Genomic DNA, 24515 nt, shown 5'->3' with positions numbered 1-24515 from the left:
AAAATAACAGGCAAGTAATTATAGGTTAGATAACAAAGAAAAGTAGCTATTAATCAAAGTAAATTAATTCGCGTTTAATAGCCGTTCAGTGTGTTACGAAAATTATAATTATCTTGAACATCAGCTATTTGGCATGGTCATAATATAAATGTTAATTACTTATATAGATAAGTTCTACGTATTATCACACATAACCAAGGAAACGATTGTCTGTAGAAACTAACTCTGGAAGCAGATCATTAGTTCCAGAGCTTACTTAGTAGCTACATTAAGTATCATCTGCCTAGCCTTTTCCCTTTGATGATGATGATGATGTCCTCCTAGCCGATTATCGGCTACGGCAGCTGTTCTCATGTAAGGAGATTAGCCAACTGCGCAGGGCATATTATAGTGCACAAGCCATTGCGCATACAGGATTTCCCTTTAGTCAGTATACCAGTGGAGAAAATATACTGAAATTATAAATAAAATTAATAAAAAGGAATACAAGAGAACATTAATTTTAACAAAGACAGCTCTTTTATGTAACCTGTCACTAATACTCGAACATTTGCATATTCACAATAAAAATAGTTTTCGCGCACAATTGCGTGATAATACTTATTAGTAAATCAAAATACCACTTCTGTATAACATTTCCTGACATTAAGACTACTTTTACAACAATAATTCACAGTTGAACGAATCGACGAATTAAAAAAAATGCATTACACAATGTTAAAAGTACAATACTAGTTTAATTTTCTCACTTAAATATCAATTGGGAAATCCAACAGTTTTATAAAAAAAATGGTGTTACCGAAAATAGTGTTGTAATAACTGAAAGTGTATAACTAATGTCGGAAATACATCCGCCGAATACGAAATGACGAACGTACGAAAATTGATCCGTCGGCAATTTGAAGTGTTACAATATTCATGGGCGAGCTATTGAAAATTATGTATCCTACTGTCATTTGTTTTAGTATGTTTTGTGTTAGAAGAAAAACTAAAACAACAATGTTAACATATAATTACTTAAAGATTTCATTTTCACTGTTTAGTTATATACAAGGTGACTTATAAAGAAAACATCAGAAATGAAATTACTTAAAAAATATCAATGATCGCAATTCGTTTAGTATCTGAATCGATTTATTCTCACTATCGCTTTTAGGTACGCCAAACGTCAAACGTAATGCACTTTAGTTACCTACCCATAGTCGGTTACTACGAAATATTCATAAAAACCTATGGGTTTTTATATAGTCATTGCGTATACTATAGAAACCAAGGATTTTCTAATAAAAGGGAAAAGATAACAACGTTTTTGTTTTTGCCTACTGTTCACGAGTAATCGATTAGTATCGATTGTTTCAAGGAGGTTTTTAATTCGTCATGCGTTTACGCAGCCTCTACGATAAGTTTACGGTACTTCGCAGAAAACTATAATTTCAAATCTTATACTAAGTTCACCATCCTTGGCACTCGTTACGGGTAGTCAGAGACCAGTAAGTCTAGCACCAGTCTAACCAAGGGGTACTGTGTTGCCCGGTTAACTGGGTTGAGAAGGTCAGATATGCAGTCGCTCCTTGTAAAACACTGGTAGGTACTCTGTACATACAGTTAGACTAGAAGCCGACCCCAACATAGTTGGGAAAAAGTTTTCTTAAAACAACTTTTTTGGTAGAATGAATTTTCACGTTCAATTTTCAACGGAAAATGTTGCTCTAAGAAAAACAAAACTGTTTAGGTAGGTATGTACCTACTATGTATGAATTTTTACGTTTAATTTTCAAAGTAAACAGTCATTGTTATAAGTAAAACGGACGTTTAATGTTTGCTGGGAAATAGTTTTTTATTGTACACATAAGTATATTCAAGAAATATTCCTTACTAGCTTCCGTCCGCGGCTTCGCCCGCGTAGAGTTCGGGAATATCGCATTTCCAAGAAAATCCTTCAAAAGTCCGGGATAAACACTATCCATGTTTTTCTCAAGATCAACTCTATCTCTGTACCAAATTTCATTAAAATCAGTTCAGTGGTGTAGACGTGAAAGCGTAACAGACAGACAGAGTTACTTTCGCATTTATGATATTAGCAGGGATGTTTGTTATATGTATATTACCTACTTCACCAAGATATATTTTGATATTTCTACAGAAAACCATTTACATTATTATTTAGTATAACTTTACTATATTACTCTATGCCCCTACAAACATGAACCAACTAACTTACACCCATACCCACATACATTTCTAACTCTTCCAAGGGTTTACATAAAATGGTACGTTAAACAAATGTACGTTGTCCTCTGTCACCTTAGATCTTAGTACTAATCACGTGTCAAGGTATATTGGATATTGTTAACTTGTGTTCTCTTGTGAACGCTTTCTATGCGCTTTCCACGGTTCAATTGTTTCCACAGTAAGTCAGTTAACTTATAATATAACGGATAGACGGTTTTAACTATAGGAGTTAAATGTCAATAAGTTGTAACCAACAGATGGTTAACTTGAAGGGAAAAGTTTGCTAGTTAATTGCAAATGACATGTTTAAACAGTTAAAGATTTCCCTTTAGACAATACAATTATTAATTTGTATGGTTTGAAAGATATAGAAACATTAGTACCAGTAAGTTTGTATACCTAGAGGTTTGGTTTTGATAAAGTACTTCGGGATTCCATTTACTTACTTACCGAGATAATACCTTGGTGAAAACGAGCGATAAGCTAGGTAAAAGTTTATTTTTTGATATAGGTATTTGTTTTTGTAACTTTATAATAAGACGCATAAACGCAAATGTGAACAATATACTTCATAGAAAATACCCATGCTAAAATATGCTAGTCAGCACTGATACGATAAGCTGCTTATAAAATAACCTTGGATTCTAACTTAGTATCACTCCGGGAATCGAACCTAGTACCCACAGCAGCCCCTTTCCCAACCACTGAAACAAACAAAGAATTTTCTTTATTATAGCCTCTATATTATAAAATCGAAGACTTTTCCAGCAAATGCAATTATACTTACAATTCATTATTATTTTATGCAAATAACTTCTATAAAGATTATTGATAACATGCTTGAACATGTTAATAAGTGATAAGAGATAAGTTATCAACTGTTAATATCATGTCCTTTTATCAACAATAGCTGTAAAACAATTAAAACAATTGGCTATTTATCTAAATTATTGGTTTTTATGTTGTAATCAAGGGTTTATTTGAAGTACTACATGTACTTATATTTTGACGTCATAAGTGCCATCGCTTGTGTTTACTTAAATTAGAACTTATGTCATTTGTTTAGGAATTGAATCATACATGTATAAATCTGGTTCTTCCAACCCAATAGACAGACATGAGTTCTTCTTCCCAGCAATAACACATAGGAAGTGGTGAAGGGCGGGGTTTTGGGTCTTTTGTTTTTGACATTCGAAAAGTTCTTATTTACCAGCCTAATTTGTATAAACTTCATAGTCATAGTCCCAGGGACATCAATCTTACATGACCAGAGAGAGATCAGGCCCCGGACTTGCTCTCCGATGCACGGATGTATCACCACCAAAGCTATTCGCAATAAGCCACAAAATCAACTCATATTGTCACAATATTCACACAAAACGAGAACCAAAGTTCACAACTATATAATTACGAAGCAGACTGATGCCATCCGGCTCCATGAGATAGCTCACCCCTCTTCCGCTTCCCATTGGCCGACGCCACAATTACCGGCACACTATTGGCTTTATATATTAACAATGAGAGTGGCCCGTTTTTTGTGGCACGCACTGTAATTTTGTGGTGTGATTTGATGATGTGATATGGAGGTACCTACTGTTAATTTATTTGTTAGATAGGTATTGTTTAAATATTTTGATATGGTTCAAATTGAAATAAGCTGTATTTTGGATACATCATACTGGCTTTTGGTAATAGGTATTATGTGAAAAAGTTTTTGGAATGATGACGACAGGCTTCGGAAGACACGTTAAGTTGGTCCCTTCTGCCTTTTCAACTTCTTTGGTATTTATTCAGAAGCTAAAAAGTCTGACATCCAGTTTAGGTACTAAGGGGTATTGGGTTGTCCGGGTAACTGGGTTGAGGAGGTCAAATAGACAGTCGTTCCTTTTAAAACACTAGTACTCAGCTGCATCCCGTGAGACTGAAAGCCATCCCAACATGTTTGTACCTTCATTTAATAGAGTTACAATAATCGGTGTTTTCTTTATCAAAATATATCAAACATATAACCAACTCTTTGCAGTTATACTAACTTACGATATAATTACACTAAAGAAAAATTAGAAAAAAAATTACACTAGCGTGAAATAATCTATTATAGTTTAGCAGTTTTCACGGAGGCGCGGTAGTTGCGTCACTGAGCGTGTTATTTTGCAACTACCCGCATTTAACACCACTCGGGACTTTCGCCAAGCCTCACACTTGAGGCTGAAATTACGTAGCTCCTGTTATACTTAATTATTGTAAAGTTGATTTGGCATTGACAGTAAAAATATTTTTTAGTTATCAAGACAAGTTGAGTATTTTAGAAATTTGTCACTTCAGCTAAACTAGATAGTTTTTCAGTAGTGAAAAAGTCAGTTGTACCTCTCATTGTCATATTTATTTCAATTAAAATCATTAACATCGCAAAGTGAGTGTAAACTATTCGTATAAATCTCATTACCAGACTACTAAGAATTGTAATGTTTTTAAATTAATACTTCTCTTATAAATGAATGATACGCAATTATAAGTAAACAAAGGTAAAAGACAAGGAATGAATTCAATTAATCCTTATCATGTTATGTCTACACGTGAAACTCATACAAAAGAAAGAGGGTCGATAATATATTAATCTTTCGATATAGGTATAAATAGTGACGTACTTACCTATATAATTCAGGTCTGATATTATGAATGACTTGACTGTATTTGGTCACGTTTGCCTGATATCATTGTTATTAGTACTAGGTACGCTGAAATGGTAGCACTAGTTTTTTTAGGGGCTGAAAGAAACAGGGCAAATGTTTTAGGCGAATAATAAAACTTCATAATAGCTAGATGCAGGTCGCCTCCAACAGGCATCTGTGGAGATCTAAGGGGGAGGCCTATGTTTAGCAGTGGACGTCCTATGGCTGAGATGATGATGATGGTGATGAATAAAACTTCGGGCTTTTTCTCAGTTTTAAAAATAATTTTAAGATATTAACATATGTTGAGGTATTTTTAGTTACAATTTCTTTTTTTTTCTGTCTCATCTATCGCATCAGAAAAACTTTTATTCAAAACGCACCTATAAACGCGTACCAAACATGTCTCTTATCTGGTCAGTCGATTCTTCAGGAAAATATAAGGATAATTAAGTCAAATGAAGTATAGAAATCTACAATTTTCACTTTCCAAAAAAGTCTTATAAACAATTAAACAAACCTTTCTTATCCAAGGTCATCAAACATTCAAATAAAACAGTTTTAATCCCCAAATTACAATAAAATACTGCTATTCATTCGTTATCGAGACATTGGCAATGATAGGCATGTTACGTGCGATTTTATCGATATCGACATGATTGCACTTCATATGTTATCTGTGATCGCGATAATTTTATAACAGCTGTAGACTTTCTGGAAGAAAACGCGGTTTATGTGGAAAAACCTTATTGCAAGGTAAATGTATTATTTACAGAATTTCAGCACCAAAAAATATATATATAATATTCTCGTCAAATAACTTTTCCTCTCGGAATTCACTCATGTAGTAGTATTTTGCATAATACGCATTTTACTCTATCCAAAAGTTATTTGAAAGAAAATTGACTGCTTAATTAAAATAAAGATTTATGAACGTTTTCATGTTAGGATATACTTTGCATAATATAGGTAAATAGGAGACCGATAAAAACATGTCATAAAATATCAGTAAAAATAATCAAAATGACAATAAATGCCGATTAGATATTATCTATTGAGGTTCTATCTGATAACCTACACAATGTAGGTAAGTACGTAGTAGCATCTGTTATGACAAAATACTTTCTAGAAAGAATAATAAAAGAAATCTGTAGATACCTACTGAAAATAGTGGCGTATATTTGTCTGTCTTTTCACAATACTTTTAGGTCAAAATGCCTTGATATTTTTACAGTATACTACATATTATGTTATTTCCTATGTAGGTACTACAAATTTATATGGGCAAGCAATTTGCGTCTGTTTGGCAGTGGTGTTAATCTTTCTAAATTATCAAATTTTAATTGTAAATTAGTCTTGCAAGTTATCAAAATTGATGATTCCCTGTAATGATTTGTCAAAGTCGAAATTATGTAGATAGCAATCACTTTCAATCAAAATAGCAATTATTCACAAAATGACACACATTTCGATAAAAACACAAAAATAGACCATGACCCCAATCTCACAAAAACAGGTCTAACTAAACAATTACATCATTTTCAGTGTGTAATATTAATCAGAAGAACAATTAATCATATAATGTGTAATTAAGTATAAACTATGAATAAGTGTCACAAACTAATAAAAACAATGATGTGAGTGCATCGATAAAGTATCGAGTGACATTATCGATAAAGTTCTGTGTATCGATAAGAATAATAAAAATGATGCTGTATATAACGAAGACGGAAGAAGTACCGGTGAAGCGCCCTCCAAGGAGAAGACATATTAGTGCCAATATAAAGGTTAATATAGTACGTTTGTTTTAAAAATATTTCTATAGATATAAGAGCATTGATTGGTTGATTTCTATAGCTTAAATTATTCTAATGAGCAGGTACTAGGTCTCTCAATACCTTGCCCTTCACAGAAGGAAGATAGGTGGATTTCAGACGGTAAAAGTCTGACAGTCCCTCCCACTGCACCTATAGCGGCATCAGTTATCTGAAGATTTCCTCTCCTCATAATAAGAAATTCTTGGCAGCCTGTATTGTACCTACTATTAAAATTCGACTGCATACATGATAAACCTTTTAAAATTTTGAATGACTAAATCCTGACAGTGTTTATTTGCATTTTGAATGTAACGATGATAAATTAGACATTTTGATACGAGCTCATGACAATTTTCTTTAAAAATAAATACATGAGCTGTTCAAAATTTTTTGCATAGATAAGCGACAGCCATACCATTTTCCGTCATGGCATAAAGCTGTTTCTACCAATATTTTATTTTAATTCTAACTATCTTATTAATATTTCCATAAAAGCCAAAATATTAGTATTAGCATGTCTAATTACGTAGTTATACGGACTCAAAATATTACACTGTCGTGCCGCTACACGGGGCCAGTTGAATAGCAAAGCATGCTAATGCACCGTGCATCCGGTTTCTGATTTATTTCAATAAGATTATCTGCACTGATAGAAGGATTTCTAATGTAACTTATGTGCTGGGATATGGTTTTTTGATGTTGCGTATTTTTTGAAATATACTGTAATTACTCAAGGGCATATACACATTATAAAGTATGAAGCTAGATCATTTATGCATGCAATCCATTTTTATTTAAGAACAATTTAAACAAATATGTATGTGTGAGCTTATGTTTCGCGAGTTTCAGTGATTCCTGTAAATAACAGGGATTAGTGAGCTATTATTTGGGTTTATAATAAAACGGTTTTCTAAAGTAAATCCTTAGGTAAAGGAAAAATATTTTTTTAGTTGAGCTATCTTCAGGGAAACCATCAACTCAGTTTTTTTAAAGTGCACACGAAAATCTACTGTTATGATAACACAAGAAAGTGTATATTTTCTTTTGATAAGCTATCGCATTTTAATATTTATCTGATGTTTCCTGCTGAAGATATAACGGCAGAAATCTATGACAGTTTATGACGACTTTAGATTATCAAGGTGCAAATAAAGGTTAGGTAATCGCAACCAAAACCCAGACACATAGAAATCTAATGCAAAAAGATAATATATTTATCATTTTGGAAGACAGTCTTGAAGACAAAGTACATAATATATAAAAAAAAAATGGTAACAAAATCTTATAGTCTATTAATCCTTGCATTAGATTTGACTATATTTGGACAATATATTTATAAAGTGTTAATTGTTAAATTATAATGTCATCGACATAGAGCTAGTGGTATAAACTTGTGTGTCTATGCACATGGTTGTTGTAGGTACATACAACTCGGGATCTCGACCACTACTGAGCACTCATTAGCTTACACACACAAAGACGATGTGTGTATATTGACGTACACAAGTACCTATGGCTCACTCGCTATCATGAGATTTACAGTAGACCAGCCTGAAGACAGCACCGCTCTAGTGTGACATTTGTACATGCTTGGCATATTTCGCAAACCATACTTATGGGTCTGTTCTTCTTTCCAGCGGCACCATGCGGGCATATCGCAGTCCTCGTGCAGTGATGGGTCACTCCTCAGCGTGGGCTCCTCGGAGATGGACGAGGACAGCAGCAGCGGACACCATCACTCGCACGACCACTCCAGGAGTGACCACTTCGACTTTTATAGTGAGTATACTCTTGCCGAACCTGATGGCTTCTTATATAAAACTTTGTGATATTTTCGTAGTTAATATGCTCATGGTGGGTCTTTCCGAGGTATCATGACATACCTTTGTTTGCTGGGAAATCATCGAATTGTCCCTCCCACTTGTTGGTGTGTGGGTGGGGGAGTGTTAGACTGTTACTGACTGAAATTCACCATTTTCTCTTTCGAACTCTTTCGAACAATCCCTAAGGGCCGCTGGATCTTGACAGGTCATGTAACCTTCAACAGCGCAAAATCCTTCATCACATGTAACTAAACTTGTCTTACACACAGGTCTCTTAATGGACCACTATGTTCTATGTAAATTCAAATTTGCAATCGCACTTACGAGGTCCTCCAACTTAAATTCCGGATTCAGTCCTCCACCACAACACCAACAATCTTTCTTACCATCACCTAACTTTCTACCTACGTATTCCAGACACGTCGGAGCCGCCATCAGGCGTGGCGCCGCTGTCGCACTCGGCGGCGAAGCACAAGATGGCGGTGCGGCCGCGCAGGACGCACGGCGCCCCACGACGCAAGAAAAACAACCCAGTTAGTATTGAGTTTTAAAGTAGGTGTCGGATCTTATCACTCGCCTAGCTTTTGGCTTAATTCAGCTTTCTGTGTTAACTTTTGAGGTAATGCTGTACTAACTCTAACAATTATATACTTACAATTTTACTTACATCCATCTCCCGAGTCTTTTCCCATCTATGTGGGGGTCGGCTCCCAATCTAACCGGATGCAGCTGAGTACCAGTGTTTTACAAAGAAAGACTGGTTATCTGACCTCCTCAATCCAGTTGCCCGGTCAACCCCTTGGTAAAACTGGTATTATTATTTTACCGAAAGTTCACACACACTATTTTACACGTAAAATCACGCTAACTTGTTAATGACGGCAGCTTTTCCTGGTATCACAAAAAGCGTATTTGCCGAAATCTGAATTGCGCTCATCATTTTCCATTCATCTATTACTTAATTCTATTTACACCGCTACTCTAATGTAAGCTTAAGCACAGTGGGTTATTTGGTCTATCTATAAGTAATCAAACACTCACTACGTCTATGTGTCTCAATAGATGCCACCAGATATTCATTGTCTACCGTAACATTTCAGATTGCCACATCAGCCTTGCCGATAACGCCCGAACTGAACGAAGAAATGATACGAAGCACTACTCCTGAAGTCAGCCACAAGCATTCAGAAGTGGTTACTGGTAAGCTAATATACATCTTATTACATCGACTCAGAGTCTTTTGTCGTATGTTCATGTCTAAGAGTTAAATTGTTTCGTTACAGAATCATTCTCTTCATCGACCACTACGAAGCATCATAAAATCGTTAAAGAACAGCATCAGCACGTGAACAGGGAACTCCAAAGAGTTCTGGAGACTCCGAGCGACACCAAACTGAAGTCCTCGTCCTTGCCTCCCGGCTTAGCCCTCGGCCAGCTAGTCGGCCAGTCACCAGCAAAACTTAGCATAGCAGAGTCCAACACACCACGGTCTTCGATCAAAAGAAGTCAATCCAGCTCCCAAGGGCAGGCCCTTAGAGAGAGCTCGTCAAGAACACACGAGGAAACCATCCAAACTTACCATTCGGAAGAAAGGATGACTAAGTACCGCATGGACAAGAAAGCCGATGAATCTTGCCTCGAGAAGAAATCTAAGTCAGACAAGAAGTCAGAAAATGAAGCGATAAAGTCATCCAAGAAGGAAGAATCGTTCTTCAGCAGACTTCGACTGAGGAAGAGTGGGAAGAAATCTAAAAAGGATCAAACAGATGGAGATGGTCAGCAAGAGACTAAGAAGTCTAAAACTGAGAAGCCTCCAGCGCAGTATAAACCTGTTGATACAGAAAGAAGTTTTAATGAGGGACAAGGGTACAAGCCGGTACCTGCTGAAAGAACACACAAGTCTGCTGGACAGAAAGCTTTCGCCAACCAAATGCATAAGAGGTTGGACAATAAAGGCGCTTACGTGCAAGACAGTGCGTACAAAGATGTGTACAGCGCTGTCAAAGTCCCCGGTGTCGAATACAATATTACTGATCTCAAAATTGCTGAAGAAACTGATAAAATGTTGAATCTAGAAATGAAGAGTCGTTACAGCAGACGCGAGGAATTCTGTGAAAAGATTGAGAGGACTAAACGAACTTCTTCTAAAGAGACTATTGAAGATAAGAGGGAATCTTTCAACTTGCAACTTGATAAGAATAAGAGACCAGTGTCTGTACAGCGATTGGTCGATCCATTTTCCTCAAAAGCATTTATTAGTAATGAACTGTTGAACAGGTCCCAGGAAGAGTCTCCAGTGATCTCAGACGACGAACCGCCAATCAGAGCGATGCGCATCAAAAATGTTCATAATGATTATAACTTATTCACTAGTAGTGGAAGCATGCCTAAAAACATACCGTACTTCAACGCTAGCATGCTTACTTCGACGTCACCTCCCAAATCGGCTAGGCATCAGAGTTCCGACAACATCAAGCACAGGTCGACCGAGCACGTTTCCGATTTTACTGAGAAATTGATCGAATGCAAACGTGAATCGACGCGACACACTTCCAAAACTGAGGAGTCTTACGTCACATCTGCCATGCGGTCCCTCGGAGACGAGTTCGTGGAGACTCGCAGCAGCATCGGCAAGTCACACAGCTTCCGATACGCGTCAGAGACGACGTCCATCAGCTCCCAGGAGAACCAGATGCCTAGTCTACCCGCCATCGTCGGCATCTCTGAACCGTTGCTAGAAAGCTGGGAAGTCAACTACAGGAGGAACCTGAGCGAACGAAACGATTTCTCCAAAAGGATTTCCGCCAGAAACTATAATATAATGCACGGCACTGCAGAAGCTAACTACGATAGCTTGCCAAGTACCGACAGCAGTTACTTGGATAGCCTCAAAACTGATGCCAATGAAGACAGAAAACTCTTCACTAACAGCATTCATATTACAATGGATAATAAGCGCGACAGCGATATTTCTCAAATAGAGGCTAAAATTGATGATATTATTAGTTCGCCTAAGCCCATTATTGCCCCAATACTCAAGTCTAGTTCTTTAGATAGCATTAAGAGTAGCCCAGAGAAACCGATAGATGATAGACGGAAAACCATATCTGTTGAAAGTGCTTTGAGTGCCAAACATAGTACGCAGAAAGAATCAAAATCTGAAACTGAAAGTTTTATATCAGTGACTCATATTAATAAGGAACAAACCCCGGTCAAAACGGTGGAAACACCAAAAATAAATAAAAGTGAAGAGAAATTACAGAAATCTGGATCTAAACCGAAAGTTCCAGAGTTTTTAAACATTCAATTGAACAAAGTTGATGCTAAACCAACGACAAACATTGTGTTGACAGCTAACGTTACGCCAAAGAAACTTGATAGTCCACAAGCGGAGAAAGAACAAGAAATTGAATGTTTCCAAATAACTGAAACCAAGACACAGAATATTCCTGTGAGAAAAGAATCTATTAAGAGCAACAATTTTGTTGAAAATATTATTGAGAATACTCAAAATGATGACAAGAACTCTCCACTGAGTGGGAGAAAATCTGTTATACCTATTATACCACAGAGCCCTTCTACTCCAAAAGCATTCTTCAAGAGGAAAGCCATGAGCGTTGAACTGCAAGACAGACCAGAGAAACCGCGAACAAACTCTATGAGTACTGAAGGTAGCACCGAGAGAATTTACGATAACATATCCATGGATCAGAAATCCCATTCGAGCTTCGGAAGCAAGAGTTCCATTCAGAGCACGGACAGCAATGACATCAAAACTCCTGACAGACACGACGAGACAGTAGTTTACCGCAAAAAACCTGGAATCATTTCCAAAGAACTTCGAGGCGATAGGAAAAACGATGACGAACCAGAGTTAATGAAAGTCTTCGCCCGAAGATCTTTGAAACTAAAAGATTCAGAAGCCGATAGCATTGCCCAGGATATAGCTGCGAATAACAACAAAGAAGATGGCGACGTTCCACCAACAAGGAGTAAGATATTGAAAAACGAATTTAACGCGTCTATAAAGTCTAGGGATAGTGATAAGGAAAACGAAGATGTAATAAAAGAAGAAGAAAAGAGATTGGTGGACATTGCTGCCCGTGTCAGTCAGTTTGGTGCCCCACATTATCAAAGAAGTGTCAGCATCAACAGTGTATCTAATCTTAAGAGAGATAGCGCTCCAGTTTACAGAAGCGAAGTAAACAAATACAAGAAAGAGGTATCGGACTCCACTCCGGAGAAGAGACTTAGAAATAGAACGTTCCCTGACCCATCAAATGACAGAGAGGACATTAAGAACATTGCGAAGAGCGAAGCTATGGCTTATAAAGCCGACACTTTGACAAAACGACCGTGGCAGAAGAATGAGGATAAATTCAGATTGTCGGTTGAGAAGGATAGGAAAGAAAGTGCTGTGATACCCAAGGATGGGGAGATAGAGAAGGAGGAAGATGGAAGGGAGAAGGAAGCTGCAGGGGAGGCGGATGCGTCTCCTCAGTTTAAAGGGATTCTGCAGATGCGGGCGGAGTGGGAGCGACGAGCTAAGCAGGGCATGACCAAATAATACTGGTGCTAGGTACAAGGTAACACTCTTTTATTGTCTGTAGAAAGTATTTATCAAATTAAATATTGAGGTATAATGTTAAGGTGCATTTACAAAAAGGTTATTGCAATTGTAAACTACCCATTTATTAAAATACTGTCTATGATATGATACCTCTATATACTACAAACCGTTGAAAAAGATACTTGACAGGCTTTGCCAGATTACAGAGACCTGCCTGAGAAATCTATACAATATGACGACATATGTATTGTCATTTTTAAATTACTTGGCTTTCAATATTTTTCCACCAATTTCCTTACATCGTGATTTACCTACGTTAAGTCCTAAATAAAGTACCTAGACTCTACGCCATGCCATATTATAAAAAATAAATGGACACACTTTTCTTTTTACTCAAATATTTTTGTAAAATTTCAGGATGTTGGGGAGTTTGCTGTAAGAAATCGCGTTACACTTAGTATATAATATTATAAATAAATAGTTTTAACTAGCTTAGTACATTCTAATCGGCAAATATCGAATGTTATTGAGACGTATTAATTTAATAGTTTATCTGATGTTAAGCCAATGTATTTTTGATCGTTATTACAATAATATAGCAAATAGTTTCTATTTTATTAAACAAAAACACTATTAATGTATTGAACCGATCAATATTCGTGTATGATGACGGAATACAAATTTTATTCATATAGTTTTGTGTGGTTTTATTTTATTTACCTTTTAAATACTTATCTACTTTCCTGAGTTAATTTTGCCGCTTCGAAATTAGACTTGGCGGTAGTGAAGTGGTATGAACATACATAACACTACTTACATACAGTGAATTCGCGAGGCATCAAATAGGTAACTTCAGAGACCAAAAATGTTATTTGAAGATAACTGTAAATTGCCGATTAGCTGTATAAGGTTCGTATACTGAAACAAAAGAAGCATTTGAATAAAATAAAACAGAAATGACAATTTAATATTTTCTGCACATTTTGTAAAATGGCGGACTTGCGTGGTGTTGGTATTCTATGTCCAGAATAATGTCTGACCTACTCAACTCAGTTTATCATACTATTTCTATGCTTTAGTATGACAAATCAAAAGAGTCACATTTTTATTCTTATATTCTCAGAAAACTTGCCGTTTGATCGATCGACACGACCCTGAACACAAATGGTGATTGCAAATGCTATGCTCAGCTGTCATTATACTCTGTAGGAATTTATTTTAAAGCATGCAGTAGGTATAGCCTATCTAAACAATCGTTTGAAAAAATATGCCTAAGTAATACGGTTGCTCTTTGCAAGGGGTAGATAGAGGTGTATCTATGAGTTGAAATTGGTTTCGCAAGTTGAAGTTCTTTACAATTTTAATAGATGCAAAAGTGAGATTGCTTACCGTTACAGCTAAACCGTTTCATATCAAATGGCCTAAACTCCAGCCTAAAGACTAAGGTACCCCCTAGTCAGACTAGTTGTCAGACTTTCTAGCGTCTGGCTACCCACATCAACAGCCAAAGATGATGAAATGACAGTAGGGACCCACCACTTAATTTAACGCGCATTCTGAAACACGGAGGACCCATCCATGGACCGACCACACCTAGCGTTGCTTAACCTTATGACCGATCGATCTATCTATATAGTTGTTCCTTAGCTACAGGCTTACTAAAAGCTAAAAAGAACATACAATCTTGATGATTTGGTATAAAATAGATGGTACTTGAGCATTTTTTCATTTGTTCGGATTAGAGTCCTAACCACACATAATATAGAATTAAGCTTCATATTAAAGTAGCTCAGATTACCTTTTTTAACGTAAGTAATTCTTGAATGTGGCGGTTTTTACAGACCGTTTTATGAGACACAGTTATTACCTAATATTAAAGTAGAGTAAAAGATGCAGGTTAACAATTAATTAGCAAAAAATCCTTACTAATATTTTAAACTTGGTGCTAAAACAAACTACTTATACTCGAACCACTGAGGTATATTAAGTCAACTAAGTGAAATCATTTGACTAAAAGTAAACGATCTTCATATGACTTTTAAGTTTTTACACAAATGCATATTTAATAATAATGAACTATAGAAGCAATACTTGAAATAATGATTCAATCGATTAAATTATGTAATTAATGAAGTAGTATGAAAATTGATTTATAGCTGCCTTTCAAAACTTAGTTTTGGAATTAATAATCGCAATTATTTTATCAAGATTTTATGTTGGGTAGTCGCATGCTCAAATAGTAGGTAGGTGATGTAGTAGGTGCGCAGTGCACCTTAATTACTGTAGTAGGGCCAGACATTTCAACTTGACCATCTCACTGTTAATTTCACTATCAAAATCATAGTGTATAAATAGAGCTCGATCTTTTATCTTTACACGCTCCCCCAACTCGCGTATTCCGGAACGCAACCAAACGGAGGGATGGGGTGAGATCTCACGCATGCGCACTAAACTACCCACTATCTAACCCCAATACGACAAAGCGTAGCCTCCATTTTATTTCCATTTATTTCATAATTCTCGTCGAAAAATACTTTCGGTTTCGCGTGGAATATACTCGAAAAACATTTCAAAAAGTGCCAAGTTCCAAAGTGAATGAAAAACTGAATTTTTGAACTAATAGACGATTTGAACGACCGTGTGCTTACGTAATATTTTTTTCTATAATCAAGATTGTGTAAGTGTTTTAAGGAAAAAAGGTGAGTGTTTTCCCTTTCATTATCTTCTAAAATTCTAAGTATATACTCCTCTACCTTATACAATGTATAAAATGACCCTTAGATCATGTATTTTTTCTACAAATGTATAAGACATCACAAGATGACCTTTTCTTAGTTATTACGCATGTCTCTTTCAAAATGAACAATCCTATTTGTTTTCACAAAACCACGTTACATAAAGGGCGACTTTCCAATTAAATTTCAACCGTATTATTATTATTTATACGTCTGTTTTTCCAATGGCATTCTTATATACGTTTTATGTACTTCTTTTATACATAATGTAGGGCAATAAGAACGCCACGGGAAGAGTATTAGAATACAAAATGAGTTTCACAAGATTGAGTACAAGGCGTTATTAGTACAATACCAATTTGCGTAAAGGTGGGTAGGAAAGTACCTATTATGCCAGCTTTTATATGCTTAAGTGGTTTCAGCTGAAATATTTTGTATAGACAGGTACCTACCTCACTAGGTATCTATGTCGGACTAGCTTCTACCCACGATTTCACTCGCTTCAAGACGTAACTACTTACTACAACAGGATAAAAATTAGCTTTATGTTTTTCTGATATACAAGCCATATTACTACCAAGTTTCATCAAAAACCATTCGGTGGTTTTTGCGTGAAAGAGGAACAAACATTCATACAAACAAACGCATTAATAAATAAGTAACTACCTAATAGGATTAGCCACATTTTCTCCAAACTACGCATAACCTTAAGTTTATCTTAATAAACATAGCCGTAGTGCTATCAAGGGCCGCTTCTAGTATATTGATAGTACGTAGTAGTCTATCATTGTCAACTTACTGCGTAGTAGCTTTTCCAGTGAGTACTATATTGCTACTTATGTTGAACTTCATTACGTCTTTTGTTGGTTCATTTCTAAACACAGGCTTATAAGGAATGATAAGTATGACTTTTGATGTGAATGGGTAGGCACTTTATCTATAGAACTTGTAGGTAAATACGCAGTCTTGTCATAGAAAAAGCGTTGCCTGAAACCAAAATGTCCATGATACTAGCTTCCGAGATAGGATTCACACCCGCAGCCATGTAAAAAGCTGCTTACAATTAGATAAGTGGACTCTCTGACACCGAGAGAATTTTCCAAATCGGAACTATTCCTAAGTTAGCGTCTGAACAAGCAAACATACTCTATAAATTTGGCTTACTAGGTACTCAATTTCGTTGTAAGTTTTCAATCAATCATGATAGAAAATGTAGAGATACTTCACAATACCTAGTATAAGTAAATAAAGATGAGATATCGAAAAAAATACAAAGTAAGAAGCAATGTGAATGTTTTGATAAAAGATCAAAGAAATATGGATCACAGATGAACAAAGCGTATGTTGAACAAATATCACAAAATAAACAAACGCTAGAGAGGATCATACATATATTGATCCCTTTCTGATCTGATCAAAGGGATTACAAAATAAAAACTGGAAGATTACAGTATACTGCGGTTTTTTTGTAAGCTTTTATTTTGAAAACTAGCTCCCACCAGCGGTTTCACTTGCAACTACCTATGTACATCGGGAATTACCGCGTGCAGTTGGGTAAAAAGCCTTTAGCCTTTCTCGATAAATGGGCTATCTAACACTGAAATATTTTTTAAATCGATCTTGTAGATACCTACCTCGGTCCTGGGATTAGCACGTTTAAACAAACAAACTTACTCTTCAGCTTTGGAAACTGTTCAGGAGTTTCAAGTAGGTAATTGTGTAGAAACTTACTACTTGATAATTCTACAGCGAGATGTTTTTATCTTTGTGCACAGAATAGTGCTTAAAGACTCGGTTAAAACCGTTGGCTTAGCTTAACTCGTCATCATCTACCTAGCCATTTCCCAACTATGTTGGGGTCGGCTTCCAATCTAACTGGCTTCAACTGAGTAAGTACCAGCTTCTTACACAAAGAGCGACTCTTGCATATGTGGGTTATTTAGGTTGATTTTGGAATATGTTGTGATTTATTATTTAACTGTTAGATTACCTTTATAATTATTGTGTCCTTGATTAGATTCAGGGCAAAAAATACTGCCATTGATTTACCAGTCACCCCGTATATCTATGTTTAAAACGTAATACATTTACGTGGGTATCCATTTTATCGAAGACTCGATCACAATGGTGAATACTAAACCGGTAAATAGATTAAGAGTCCATTCCCATTAACCCCGTCTAACCCAGTTCCCCTAGCTAACCATAAAAGTACATGAAAGTAATTAAGGGGGTCATCTCCCCCTTTCTAACGAGCTTGCATTCCGAAACTCGAAAACAGATAAATTTGACACCAGACTTACCTCGAAAGAGGTCTTTTTGGACAAAAACATCAGAATGTAGTACCTCCTCCTTTTTGGGAAGTTGGTTGAAAATACAGATGTGAGCATTTTTGTTTGTCTTTCTGTTACCTATGTGCTATGCCGTGGATCATTGAAAAACATTGGAAAAAGATCTGAAACAATTCAGATAAATAGACACGACATTTAAGAATGTATTATAGCTGAAACAAACGTAGTAACCTTTGTAAGTATAATCACACCAGTCATATTTTATTTTTAATAAGCAATTTACAGATCCCCTAAGATAGATACTCCCAAGATACAGGCAGCGCCTAGTTTGTGGACCACAGAACCTATGAAAATGTCTCCCGTAGAGAAGTTACAGAGAACATTTGTAATAAACTTTAATTTTAAAAAGTGTCTCATTACTGTAACTGACCAATAAAAAAAAAACAATTTAACAAACCAAATTATTGGTTTTTTTGGTTTACTAAATTCGTGTTCGGTGTTGAGAAATGAATAACAGCTTTAGGCATACTGCAAGTTTTTAACAAAAAATAAGACATTGTAAATTATCCTTCCAAAGGTAAAACGACACAAGTTAACTTTAACAATCAATATATCCACATAGTCCATACGTGTGATTAAACTACTCAAAACATACTTCGATTTGGTGAAGTTCTCTACTCTATCATTAAATGTACGATGACAGTAATTCTAGTGTCATTAGTTGCTGTCATCAATATTGATTCGTACCACTATTAAATAGTAGCTGACAAGCCGTTGTATAGCTTCTATGTACCAATGTATGTATTGTTAATAGGTCTCTATAATTACTACACTGTGGTAGACTACATTTTGTAAATTACAAAAATCATTATTGCGTCGTTGAATTTGTGGATAATTTGACACTAAAATTGACAATTCATGAACCCTGCTGCAATGAGTAAAAATTGTTTGTTTAAATACTCGACGATTTCTATTCATTTTACACAAGATTGTGTTGGATAGTACAATCTGAAATTTTATTACAGAAGCCCCCATATTTGTCGATGTAACGTCACAGAATTTTGCTGACTTTACTTAGTTACCACCATTAAACAGCACCAAGTCTTCCAAAAAACGAAGTCAAAACCCCCATTAAAAACTAAAAGGTATAAAACAACGAACTTACACCTATTAACAAAACTATAAAACTTAAATTAATAACTCCGTGCACATTTGAGTGGAAGTTTTCCTTCGAACTTGATCATAAATTAAAAAGGAGTGTCTTGGAAAGGCCGAATTCCCCCCAATTTGCATAAAGAGGGTCCATCAATAATCATTTTTGTCTTTATTCAAATTTATAGGAGTTTGGCGAAAGTATTTCGTTAAAAATTCAGGTGGGTCCTACGGAGACTCGCAATATCGATCAGTGATGGACTTGCTTTTATTGGGAGAAGTGTTATTTGTGGGCCATGGGGTTTGAAAGGGAATGATGGTGTCTTGTCTCTTGTAAACAGGTCATAGAAGCTTGCTGTTTCATGTAAAATAGTGGACTTTTCTTTAATTATGATGAGCATTCTGAAATGTATAGTAAGTTCAACTCAGTCGTGCGCGCGGCCTTATGTATGGGTAACCCTTGTACATATACAATGACTTTGTGTGCGTGACAAGAGGTACAGTCGGGTACAATACAGTTATTTAGGGGTTGTATACGGGAGTTTAAAGAAAAACAGTTATTACGTAATTTAATGTTTATTTATTTATAATGATTCTAAATCGCTACTTGAAAAATCAAATGATGAATTTTCGGATTCGCTACTCTCCAAGGTGAATTATAAATTCTGACTCCATGTCAAAATGTCTACTTATAGTATTCTTCTCTTTTCTTTTGTACATGTCGACAAGTATTACCCCACATCCCTTCATCAATTTGACTTAAACGTTCATTTATGAGTTTCATTATTTCCGTCTTATTTTGGTCGACATTATGCGAAGCAATAAAATTTTTTAAAATTCCCCACCCATTTTGTTTACATTATTATACTAGATTATACCTCTTTTTACATTCTTTGTCCACACTTTTATTTATTTTCCGCGTACCCCGAGCTAGAAAATATCTAAGGAGTATTTAATTCATCTTAGATATTTCACCTTATTTATTTCTTAGATACTGTCAATGTCAATTTGAAAAGACGGATGAGAAAATAATGAAAAACTACATTTAATAATAAAAAGCTTTGATTTGAAATGTTGTTTAATTTTTTGAACCGCCTTACCTGACTCCTTAATAATTTCTCCGTGAATAACTAGTATTTTCGTAAACGACTGTACTCATAACAAAAAGCGATAAGAACACGTCATGCTCGAACGACGTCACTGTCACACGAATGAAAGTTGTATATTTACAAGCCGACGCACACATAGGGCCGCGCGCAAATCTGAGTTGAACTATCTATACCAAATGTAGGGACATAATTTTATCCAAGCCCAATAATTGCATCGGTATCATCATCATCCCCCTGCTTACCTAAATTTTATTTGGTATCGATGCAGCATGTATTGTTCTTCCATGATCTTCTATCTGCCATCATCTCGTAAGTATCCACCGTTTCTTTGGTTGTCCCCTTCCACTATATTCATGCACAAAAATGCATCAGTATCATGAGCATTTATTTCAGCACTAACAGGCTTAATTTTATTTATTAAAAAATAAAATAATTTAAGACTGACTTAAAATTTTAAAATTGTTTATCCATACCTATTGATTCCTCACCAAAATAAAAAAACTTCTCTCTCATTTCGGTTATGTAAACACCGATGATATAGACTCGTAGCTACACTATCTCAGGGTAAGTCGACCGCACACTTTGTCTGAGTGACGTAGTGGCAAAGGTAACCAAGGCGACCCAAGCTTTATGGGGGCAAGATTACTAACAAAATTAGGCCGTCGTAACTTCTGGTAACGGTAAATAGAGGTGAATTTGTGCAGTTAATAGTTGGGGTAAATTAATGTATATTTGTAGCTCTTATCGAATATTATATTCGTACTGCTTAGATACTATTATTGTGATTGTACATCCACATACAACCGATGCAAGTGGTATTTAGTAAACAAATACTGATAGTCTCGTACTCGAGAAAGGAAATAGTTTACATTCTTTTGGTCTATTCGCTCTAGCAAACAGCAGCAATACATGTGTTAACAATAAATTCTAAAATGTCCGCGAAGTTGAAACCTTAGTCAGAGCACGAACATAATATGGAATGATAGCAGTGGACTCGCAGCGTCGCGTAGTCACTTTTGGTAGAATCTCGCCGAAAGATTGACACGTACCATAATAAATGTAGTACTAAATACCCTTATATATCGCTATATTACTCGCTATATTACATTTCTTAAAACAATTCAATACTTCAACTATTTCATCTAGCATGTTCCTTTAACAAATTCAAATATTGACGTAGTATAAAACATATTAAGATTTGTACGTCAGGCCTGCGAAACACAATAAGTGAGGGAATTTTCCCTCCGTTCAGGGAGGAACGTGACGAGGAGATACGTGCTTATATACTCACTCACTTGTGTTGGAAATCGACTGCTTTTACGTCGAAAATTATTTATTGAGATAACGAATTTGTACTATTTTATCTCTTGGAAGAATAGTTGTGTAATATCACCTATTAATATGTATTAGGTAAATTATTATCGTTCTAACCAACTATGTATTGGGCAAAGATTACTACAAGCACAAAGGTTTCTACTACGCAACTCGTAGGAATATTTGAGTGAGATCGAACAGAGTAAGTTTTGAAAACGAGTTAATTCCTTAAACTTGCTGTTCGTCTCAATCTCACCCGAGTCTTACAGTTAACTATTTCCCGTATCCAATGAACTTAGTTCTTGAAACAAAACCTTGGTTTTCTATTGGTAGAATTACTATGGAAATTAGTCAGTAAAGACGAAAATTACAACCGCCAGACTTTTACCTCTTTTTAATATTAGTATTCTACTTTTAGGCCTACATATTTCACAAAGCTCAGTTTGAAAACTTTCTAAACTTGATATTTTTCTTCCTCACAATGTGGATATAACAAGGTTTAATCCAGAAATCCGGGATTACTTAACAATTCATGGGAACTTTCGGGAGCACAAAGGGTAACTGAAAGTTTAACTTGTTTTAGTAACAAGAACAAACATGTGTGTTTGTGTTATGTAAGACTGGTTTAGTTATACATATCTACATATATTTAGGTAGGAAGCTTTGTGATGTAAACAATTTCGTACCTTCTATATTTTTCGCGGTTATGATCTTACAACTCGCAATCACTTTTTCCAATCGTTTTAATATCCATGCTATCTTAACAAATCCAATGAGTATTAAAATTACCTACTTAGTGCATTTAATCCTTTATCTTGGAAAAATAGATTTTCCTCGAATTGTCATGTGTGAACATAGTTAGGAAAAGGCTAGGCAGAGATGATCCTCAAATTCTCGTGTTATTATTAAAATACATATGTCAATTTTAGTGTCAAATAAGTATGCAACAAGTTTTACCATGGTAGCTTACAAAAAAAGAAAAATAAAAGTATTTGATGTAGTTTCTTAAAAATAAAATCCTTATAGTATGTTGTTGGAAAATTCTAGAATGTAAAAGAAAATTGTTCACGCAAAACTTTGCCGTTTCACTATTTTAAGGTTTCAGTGTTCAAGCATTACAACAAGTTTTGTACAAAACATCATAAAACTTCCACAAGGGTTTTAAGAAAATAATAAAAAATACAAACATTCGCTTCGTGTTTTTATAAAAACTTTGTCCTTTTCTTGTGGAAAAATAACTAAAAATAATGGAGTTTGAGATTGTGAATGAATTTTGTATCATTTTGGTATGTTTCTGTCTTATTATTTTCTTTGTATGACATGACATGCAGCTCTCCTCACTAACAATGAGCATTGTTATTCGGAAAATTTGATGCCCCGATTAAATGAAATACCTAATGTTTTCCGTACTGAAATAAACGATTCTTCTACTGCCTGTAGAAATCTTCTACAATAGGGGTTAATTTAAAAAGATTTTTTTCCAATTTAAAGTTAAAAAACTAGATTTATAATAAAGATTAGCTAAGCAGACAGTCAGTCAGAGGTCAGGTATCCAGAAAGACATGGCAACACCATAAAGTTAACCGAGACCACTAAAAAGTAAAGCATATCTGTTTTTATGAGCCCTACAATAGGTAGGTATAATGTCATGGAGGAATCGAACCTCTCTATATTTATTGAAAACATATTTTTCAAAAATAATTTCTATCAAACCATTTTCCTCAATCAATCAATCAACTATAAATACTTATTTTAAGAATGCAGAAATTCTTAAAATAAGTATTTTAAGAATGCAGAAATTCTTAAAATAGGTATTTAGAAACCGAATTAAACGGATCTAGGCAACTTTGAATAATCTGTTGACAATCACAAAAAAAAATCCAACGAAAATTGAGAACCTCCTATTTAGATTAGAGAAGTCAATTTTTTTTTTCTTTACAGCAAACAAATTTTTCTACGATTCAGTAACCCGGCTCGATACAGCAATATTGGAGCCACATTGATTTATTCACCCTCACCCAGGGTGGCTAATAGGATTAGTCGGTGGATCCTCCCCATATTACTGCACGGAACCGTCGGAAATTAAAAATACTTGGCCAGCTTGAGGGACATGTTATTTGTACCGGATTTAAGTATTTTGAACCTTGGGTTAAAGAGAGTTGAGTTGGTTTTACAATGGCTCATGTGTCTAAAAATATGTCATGCTGATAACTTTAGGTACCACAATAAGTAAAAATGAAAATGGTCTATAACTTTCAATAGGTGAACAGATGTGAATTTTTTTTTAAGTTATTGACTCCTAACAACATTATAATTAATTTATTTAATGTAACCCATAATTGTTGAGTGTACTCAAATGTAGGTGAGCCAAATAAATAAAAAAAATATATACCCATCAATAATGGCTGTGTTTCGGATGGCACGTTAAACTGTAGGTCCCGGCTGTCATTGAACATCCTTGGCAGTCGTTACGGGTAGTCAGAAGCCAGTAAGTCTGACACCAGTCTAACCAAGGGGTATCGGGTTGCCCGGGTTGCTGGGTTGAGGAGGTCAGATAGGCAGTCGCTTCTTGTAAAGCACTGGTACTCAGCTGAATCCGGTTAGACTGGAAGCCGACCCCAACATGATTGGGAAAAGGCTCGGAGGATGATGACCCATCAATAATCTAAGAGATTATGTCGATTATATTTTATTATTGCCCGTCAGCAAAAACATTTATTATTTTTTTTTGCTTGTCCGTGTATTCATATTCCAAAATACATACTTAATATAATATTTTCACAAAAGTCTGATCTATTATGTA

At 35.4% G+C, this 24515-nt stretch overlaps 2 protein-coding genes across 11 annotated transcripts in view; both read left to right on the top strand.

The window, feature by feature from the left end:
• The window catches only part of LOC110373944 (uncharacterized), a 146786-nt gene extending 132978 nt beyond the window's left edge, over positions 1-13808 (top strand). For 3 of the 10 annotated variants that reach the window (XM_021331441.3, XM_064039538.1, XM_021331442.3), the window contains 5 exons: positions 8359-8500; positions 8962-9077; positions 9645-9744; positions 9828-13130; positions 13532-13808. In XM_021331441.3, the coding sequence (XP_021187116.3) occupies positions 8359-8500; positions 8962-9077; positions 9645-9744; positions 9828-13111 (3642 nt within the window). In that variant the 3' untranslated portion in view covers positions 13112-13130; positions 13532-13808. Of the gene's footprint in view, positions 1-6449; positions 6701-8358; positions 8501-8961; positions 9097-9644; positions 9745-9827; positions 13131-13531 lie in introns of those variants that run through there. The other 7 variants (XM_021331444.3, XM_021331445.3, XM_021331447.3 and 4 more) reach the window with 6 other exon arrangements.
• A 1745-nt stretch (positions 13809-15553) lies between these two features.
• LOC110373926 (protein Fe65 homolog) overlaps positions 15554-24515 on the top strand; it is a 69865-nt gene continuing 60903 nt past the window's right edge. The window contains exon 1 of the mRNA XM_064039595.1: positions 15554-15811. The gene's annotated coding sequence lies outside the window, so the exon portion shown is untranslated. The remainder of the gene's footprint in view (positions 15812-24515) is intronic.

This window comes from Helicoverpa armigera, chromosome 19, assembly GCF_030705265.1.
Source record: "Helicoverpa armigera isolate CAAS_96S chromosome 19, ASM3070526v1, whole genome shotgun sequence".
NCBI lineage: Eukaryota > Metazoa > Arthropoda > Insecta > Lepidoptera > Noctuidae > Helicoverpa > Helicoverpa armigera.
This window is presented reverse-complemented; position numbering and strand designations above follow the sequence as displayed.